The sequence below is a fragment of the Beta vulgaris genome, chromosome 5 (genome assembly GCF_026745355.1).
Source record: "Beta vulgaris subsp. vulgaris cultivar EL10 chromosome 5, EL10.2, whole genome shotgun sequence".
Lineage (NCBI taxonomy): Eukaryota > Viridiplantae > Streptophyta > Magnoliopsida > Caryophyllales > Amaranthaceae > Beta > Beta vulgaris.
The window spans coordinates 61779097-61787663 of record NC_079206.1 but is presented as its reverse complement, the minus strand read 5'-3'; the positions used below and the strand labels follow the sequence as shown (position 1 = coordinate 61787663).

Here is an 8567-nt window from a genome sequence, read left to right as displayed (position 1 = left end):
ATCAATACAACACACAATATTACCATAGTTTCATCTTCTCTTCCCAAGAGTATATTAAAATGTGCAATGCTACTAATTTGCAGATGGCCAACAAATCAAACCCTCACAATATAAAAAGGCGTCACAAATATAATGTCAATACATGCAATTCTTTCCTCAATTCTTTCCTATTAAACTCTCTCATTTAGTACTATTTAATTATTAGTATTAACTAAAATTTATTACATTAAAAAACGATCTTGGCTCAGCTGACTCTTTTGAGTTTTGAGCTAGGTTTGGGAAATACCATGAATGGTCAGGATTAAATATTAGAAATTAAAGGGTATGGATTAAAGGCAGTTATAATGGCTAAAATTTAGCTGTAGTAATTAATTAATTATGGCAAAATTATCAGTCGTTATTTATGCATGGTCACCAGCTGACTCTTTAGTTGACTACCTTAATTTACTTACCATATAACAAAATTTCCTTCCAACCCCCAAAAAAAAGCCATCAATTTTTACCATGATCATGGAAGATGAAGGAGAAAGTATTAGTTTAGTCTCCTCATTTTGTTCCCCTCCTCCAATAACAGCCATTGATAGGTTTTTACTTGGCCACGGCCGTGCCGCCGTCGTTAATAGTAAAACTGAAACAACTACCACCACCACCACCGTCGCAGCCGCCATACCAGCAACCATAGACCATGATTACTACTTTGGTAATTATGCACCATCATCTAATAATAATTGTAATAGTAATCTTAGTGAATTTTATGGTGTTGGTAATAACAATAATAATAATGATAATAGCATTTGCCCTAGGATTATTACTAGTAGCATGCATGATATCAGCTTTGCAAATGGGTTGTTTGTTGATGAAGTTGATGAGTCTTTGAATACTAGTGAATTAAGTCATGAAGAATTAGTTAGAAATGAAGAAGATTCTTTGGCATTCCAAAAAAGTTGGAGATCAAAGGAGAAAAAGAGAAAAGTTTGTATCAAAGGCCAATGGACTGACAAGGAAGATAGGTTTGTTTTTGTGTCTATATATCTAACTTCATATCTTTCATATTGTGCTTTTCTCTTTACTAGTAGATGATTACTCTCAAATTTTTGTAAACTAAACAAAATTATTTCCTTGTATTTTACAATTTTTTATTTGTTAATCAAGTTGAGGTTTTTCTGTCTTTTTTGTTTCCAATGAAAATAAAACATGGTAGATTGGTTTGTTTTGTGCAAAATTATCTGAGTTATTTTAGACTCTTGTTTTTTGCACTAATCATATATTTCATATTAATTATATTTTTGCTACTCAATATTTAAATTTTTATGATTTTTAATTATAGAGAATTATATGTATATTAAGGATCAAAGTTATGTAAGGGAAACGTGACAAATCAAATTGGAACAAGTAATAATTAAACAAAGGGTGTATATATATTTTGTTCTTTTACTTGTAGATGCTATTGAAGCATTTTTTTTTTTGTTTATTATTTGTTGGATCAGAATTTGATGTTTGTTCTAATTCATGACATTTTTATATGTTTGATGTTTTCTAATGAAGTCTTCTTAAGAAGTTGGTTGATCAATATGGAGATCGGAAATGGGCTTTGATAGCAGAAAAGATGATTGGTAGGGCAGGCAAGCAATGTCGTGAAAGATGGCATAATCATTTACGACCTGATATTAAGGTATTCGATTTTGATAAATTTTTTGATCAAGTGAAGTTTTTTTTTCCCCTCCTCCTATATTTCTCTTTAGCTTTTATTATAGATGATTTAAGGCATCATCATGCATTTGCACCATTGATTCACATGCTATGCTGCATGAAAACGGAAAACGGACACGGAGATGAGAACGAGGAAACAAGGAAACGCACATTCTTAAAATGAGGAAACGTGAGGAAACACAATATTTTAAAGTTTTGAAATTAGATTAAACTATACTTTGATTATTTTATTAGTGTTTGGTTAATTTCATACCACATTAATCATAAATTTGTAAAGAAAATAAATTGATCTCCATTATGGGTTAATTTTTTGGAAAATTATAAGCTGGACTTTGGATATCTTCCTAGCTAATGCATGAGACTTTCTTATTAAAAAAAAAAAAAAAAAAAAGCTAGCTAATGCACGGGACTTCTGTTTTATATGAAAAAACAAACAAATTTTCAGTCTTTCTTGAACTTTCTTCATTGGTTAATATTATATTGGATATAATGCATATATACTAAGGTTCTACCTTCTTTTACAAATCTTTTTTGATTGAAAATTTAGAAAGATGCTTGGAATGAAGAAGAAGAGAGGATTTTGGTGGCAGCTCATGAACAATTTGGTAACCGATGGGCAGAAATTGCTAAGAAACTTCCTAGAAGAACCGAAAACTCGATCAAAAATCATTGGAATGCCACCAAAAGAAGGCAAAATTCAAAGAGAAAGAAGAACATGAAGATTAATAATGAGTTTGAGGGTGGAAATCAACCATCCATTTTGCAACAATACATCAAAAACAAATATCCATGCAACACAACCAAAAACCCTAATACCACATTCACACCCACCACCTCGCCGGAGACCAACACAACCCCATCAAACCCACCTAGATCGGTGCTTACAACCATCTCGGGCGAGGTCGAAAACCCGTACACCAACCTTGATCTAGAACCTTCTAATGACTACTACTACTCTTTTCCCTTAACCATAGTAAACCCTAATTACCATGAGGAAATAGAGTTCATGCAAAACTTGTTGAGGGCTACTAATGATGTATCATATGGTACTTGTGTAAGTTTGCATGAGAATTATGATCAGGTAAAACCACAGGAGATTATTAATACAGGTGATCATTGGATGATGAGCACAAAAGAAGGTAGTAGTAGTAGTAATAGTAATTATAATACTAGTACTAGTTACTCTGATAAATTTCTATTTGATCTGCTACATGGAGGTGAAGTTCAGCAATCTATATCTTATGAAGAGACGATGAGCAGTAGCCAATATGATGATGATCACAAGGAGACACTGATTTTGGATGAAGCATTCAGCTGGCATTCAACTCATGATCAGAAGCCAAAAGATATGGACTTGTTTGAGATGATTACTTCCACTCAATATTCTCAAATGAACAATTGTTCCAGTCTCTAGGATTTAGTTTTTATAGTAATTAATTAAACTATGTTTCAAGTGGAAGGACAAGCTTTAGTTTTGTACAAATATTACATATCTGCTGCTAGTAATACTTCCGTTGTTTATTTTCAATTTACACATTTACCGCCGGTTTGGTAAGATGTTATAAATGGTGGGAATGGTAATGCGTTGTAGTGTAAATTTGTACTAAAAATATAATGTCGCTACCTATGGCAGTGCTACTTGCCTACTTCATCCCAATATATCCATTTTCTTCCTAAAATCTCGTGACTATCCATTACCACTAACGAAGGTGGTATTGGGTGGTAATGTAAATTTATAAAGGGAAAACCATATTTTGGGATAAAGTTTCATTCACATGGTCGTTGACATGAGAACTTCATTCTTTAAAAGTTACTGTTGTGCATGTACATGTTATGTTTTGATGATGAAAATTAATATAATATGTTGTAGTATGAAAGTATGTAACAGTTGCAACAGATGCATGAAGAAAGAAATTGATAAACGAAGACTTTGAAGAAAAGAAGAATCAAGAATGAAGTCCAAGTTTATATGTTCCTTAGAATAGTTACTTTGGATTAAAATGTAATATGCTCTAACTTGGTGATATGCTATGTGCTAAATATAGAAATATAAAGTTAGTATAATTATTTGTTATAACGGACGTGAGAGAGAAACAAATATCGAATGCAAAAACAATAAAATCAGACAACAGATTTACGTGGTTCACCAATTTGGCTACATCCACGGCAGAGAGAGGGAGAATATTTTATTATATGAGAAGAACAAATTACAGAGAGAAAAGAATGAATTTCACAGTATATAACCCTAGGATACAAAAAAGGTACTTATATCCCGTTCAGAAAACGCGTTTCCGCGTTTACCGGGCAGCCGCCCGATCGGGTCGGGTGAACCCGCCCGATCGGGCGGTATTTCACTTTCCCAATCTTCGTTGCGCGCCCGGTCGGGCGAAGTCGCCCGAGTCGTTGTTCGGTGACTCGCCTGATCGGGCGAACCAGCCCGATGGCATCGGGCGAACTCCTTTAACTTCTTTCCTCAGCTCAGTTACGGGTCCGATCGGGCGGTGCACCAAAACAGCCCTCGAAGCCTTTTGACGCATTTCCACAAACATATTCAAGGCATAAACTTCTACAAATCTCCACCTTGACTTGAATCCTCTCACAATACCCAGAAAAACAGATGCATTAATCACAATGCCCAGAATCTCCCAAACACCAGATTTGTCCCAAAAGACAACCAATAGATTAGTCCCTAAGGACCCCAGAATTGCCCAAGGAGGGCAATTAACAATCACGAACATTGAGTAAGTCCAAACAATGTTGAAACTTACTCTGCGGAACCGGCTTGGTGAACATATCAGCAGGATTATCAGCAGTTCCTACCTTTTTCACCTTAATCCTAGTCTCACTCCTCAGGAAATGGTATCTCACATCAATATGTTTAGTCCTCTCATGATGAACTTGATCCTTAGCTAAACATATTGCACTCAGACTGTCACAGTAAACAGTAGCCTGATCATGATGCAACCCAAGATCACTAACTAGTCCCTTTAGCCATATTCCCTCTTTAGCAGCTGCTGTCAATGCATGTACTCTGCTTCAGTAGTAGACAAAGTAACTGTAGCCTGCAAAGTTGCCTTCCAACTAACGACAGAACCACCAAGAGTAAATACATAACCAGTCATTGACCTCCTACTGTCAACATCTCCAGCATAATCAGAATCCGAATAACCAGTGACTAAACACTGGGTATCATTCCCATAAATGAGACCAACATCAGAAGTACCTCTTAGGTACCAAAAATCCTCTTGACTGCCTGCCAATGCTCCTTACCAGGATCACCCATGAACCTACTAACTACACTGACTGCATGTGCAAGATCCGGCCTAGTGCAAACCATAGCGTACATCAAACTCCCTACTGCACTAGCATAAGGAACCCGACTCATGTACTCCTTCTCCTCAGCAGTTTTGGGTGCAAAAGCCACAGACAAATGATTATTTGAAGCACTTGGAGTGTCTATAGGCTTTGCAGTTGTCATGCCAAACCTTGATAGAATCTTCTGAATATAACCTTTCTGAGACAAGAAAAGTTTCTTCTGACTTCTTTCCCTATAGATCTCCATCCCCAAAATCTTCTTTGCAGCACCCAAATCTTTCATCTCAAACTCAGCACTGAGAAGACCCTTCAACCTCTGAATATCAGACTTAGCCTTAGCAGCTATAAGCATATCATCTACATACAGAACCAGATATATGAAAAACCATCACTCAGCTTGTTATGGTACACACAGCAATCATACTCACTTCTGTTGTAGCCCAACTCAATCATGTAGCTGTCAAACCGCTTATACCACTGCCTAGGAGACTGTTTTAGCCCATACAAGGACTTCTTCAATCTGCAAACATAGTCTTCTTTTCCCGGAACTTGGAACCCATCTGGTTGTGTCATATAAATCTCTTCTTCCAACTCCCCATGTAGGAAAGCTGTTTTCACATCTAGTTGCTCAAGTTCAAGATCCTGATGTGCAACCATTGCTAGTAGCACCCTGATGGAAGTATGTCTGACTACAGGTGAGAAAATCTCATTATAATCTACCCCTTCCCTTTGTGTGAACCCTCTTGCAACAACCCGAGCTTTATACTTAACCCCCTCAGTAGGTGAAGACCCTTCTTTCTTCTTGAAGACCCATTTGCATGTCACAATCTTCCTCTCTTTAGGACGTTTGACTAACTCCCAAGTCTGATTTTTATCGAGAGACTCCATCTCATCTCCCATTGCAGCAAGCCATAAAGTAGACTCACTTCCAGAAACAGCTTCTTATAGGTGGATGGCTCATGATTTTCAACCTCCACCTCCTCAGCAACCTGAAGTGCATAGGCCACCATATCTTCAAAACCATACCTCTTTGGAGGCCCCACACCAACTCTTCTAGCTCTATCAAGTGCTATGCTTGGTTGATGAATTTCAGATGGTCTTCTTCATGTTGATCTTCTCCACCTTGGTGCTTGTGATTCACTCTCAGCCTGAGTGACTTGCAGCTCCACCTGTTTATCAACATCTCCACTGACGGACACCACAGTAGACTTCACAGAAGGGTTAAGCATGGAATTTTCATCAAATATTACATTCCTACTAAGTATGACACGATTTTCAGAAGGTGACCATACTCTATAGCCCTTAACCCCAATCCCAAAACCAACAAATCTACCCTTCTTAGCTCTAGGTTCTAATTTTCCCTCATTTACATGATAGACAATAGAACCAAAAATTCTCAACAAAGAGTAATCTGCAGGCTTACCAGACCACACCTCATAAGGTGTCTTGCAGTCAATACCTGTATGGGGTCCCCGATTGATCAGATAGCAAGCTGTACTTACAGCTTCTGCCCAAACCTCCTAGCCATCCCAGCATTTGAGAGCATGCACCTTGCTCTCTCCAGAAGTGTCTGATTCATGCGTTCTGCAACTCCATTCTGTTGTGGCGTGTTTCTAACAGTATGATGGCGAGCAATCCCTTCATTTTTGCAGAACTCATCGAACTCAGACCAACAGAACTCCAGACCATTATCAGTTCGCAGCCTTTTGACTTCCTTTCAACTTGATTTTCCACTAAAACCTTCCACTGTTTGAAATTCTTGAAAGCATCACTTTTATGCTTCATCATAATCACCCAAGTCATTCTTGAATAATCATCAATCATAGACAAAAATACCTGTGACCTCCAATAGATGCAACTCGGGAAGGTCCCCAACAATCAGAGTGAATATAATCAAGTGTACCTTTAGTTGTATGAACCGCCTTTGGAAACTTGCTGCGATGAAGCTTCCCAAACACACAGTGTTCACAAAACTCTAGGCTCTGCACCTTGTGCCCACATAGAAGATCCCTTTTTGACAGAATTTGCATCCCTCTTTCACCCATGTGCCCAAGTCTCATATGCCACAACTTGGTCAACTCCTCCTTGTGAATCTCAGATGATGCAACAAGCAGCAGACCTGTCACAAGTAGACCCCTGAAGAATATATAAGGTACCAACTTTAATACCTTTCAGAACCACCTTTGAACCCTTGTAGACACTCATAGCTCCACCTTCACCTTGAAAACTGAACCCCTTACTATCTAGAAGACTCAGAGATATCAGATTCTTTGTCATTAATGGAACATGCCTAACTTCGTTCAAGGTACAGGTGTACCATCATGAGTCCTCACCCTTATAGAGCCTATCCCAACTACTTTGCAGGCAGCACTGTTAGCCATAGAAACATTGCCTCCATCTATCTGCTTGTAAGTTGAAAACCACTCCCTGCATGGACTAATATGATACGATGCCCCAGAATCAAGAACCCACACATCCCTACAATGTGACTGGCTATTAACTACTAGGGCCAGATCTTCCTCAGAATCACCTCCAGTTTCTGCCAAAGCAGCAGAACCTTCACTTTTATCCTGCTGTTTCTTTTTCTTAGGACACTCATTCTTCCAGTGCCCCTTCTCCTTACAGTAATTACAGATATCAGTAGTTTTAGGACCCTTAGAATTCGAATTTTTAAAGTTCGTTTTCTTTTTACCAGATTTCTTTTGTCCCTTCCCCCAGTAACTACTAATCCAGATGCCTGATTTTCTGTACTAGACCCGAAGCCTGGTGACGGACTTCTCTAGTATGCAGAGCAGATCTTACTTCTTCTAACGACAGACTATCTTTACCAACAATAAAAGAATCCACAAAATTCTCATATGACATAGGCAAAGATACCAACAATATTAAAGCAGCATCCTCATCATCTACTTTAACATCAATATTTCGCAGATCTAGTAAGATGGTATTTAATTTATCTAAATGATCTCTTAGAGACGTACCTTCCTGCATACGCAGGCTGAACAGACGTTGCTTCAAAAGCAACTTGTTGGTTAGAGATTTCGTCATGTACAAGCTCTCTAACTGCAACCACAGACCAGCAGCAGTGTCCTGCTCCGCAACTTCAGTAATTATGTCGTCAGACAGACACAACATAATTGTTGAATGCGCTTTCTCCTCCAGAATTTCCATCTCAGCGGTAACTAGGGGTGTTCATGGTGGTTAACCGTACCAAAATAAAAATTTCGGGACGGTAACCGGAAGTATCGGTTCGTCATATTTGCGAACCGTAACCGTTCAAACCGGTAACCGCATAAACGGTTAACCGATTTTTCGGTACGGTTTTCCGGTTAACCATTAACCGTAACTCAAATTTTATCAAATCAATTTAATTATTTTATATACCAAAATTATCAATAAAATACAATCATCTTTAAAAACATTTCACACCATACAATATAATGAATTTACGATACAATGAAATACATATTTCAAAGTTCTAAGAAAAAACAAGCACAAAAACATTAAACTATTACAAGTTGAGCACACAACCACACACTTCA

The 8567-nt window shown here is 37.7% G+C and overlaps 1 protein-coding gene across 1 annotated transcript; it reads left to right on the top strand.

The window, feature by feature from the left end:
* The first annotated feature begins 1429 nt into the window (after positions 1–1429).
* LOC125497446 (transcription factor MYB64-like) lies at positions 1430–3204 on the top strand. The gene is made up of 2 exons (XM_048644366.2): positions 1430–1672; positions 2258–3204. Exons 1-2 carry the CDS (start codon positions 1607–1609, stop codon positions 3122–3124), a joined length of 933 nt encoding a protein of 310 aa, XP_048500323.2. The 5' UTR covers positions 1430–1606; the 3' UTR covers positions 3125–3204.
* The last annotated feature ends 5363 nt before the right edge of the window (positions 3205–8567 follow it).

Bases quoted from the DNA above. Each gene is read 5' to 3' on its own strand.
- LOC125497446 (XM_048644366.2), top strand. From the start codon at position 1,607: ATGATTGGTAGGGCAGGCAAGCAATGTCGTGAAAGATGGCATAATCAT. The intron at 1,673-2,257 runs GTATTCGATTTT...TTGAAAATTTAG, and splicing joins ATTTACGACCTGATATTAAG to AAAGATGCTTGGAATGAAGA.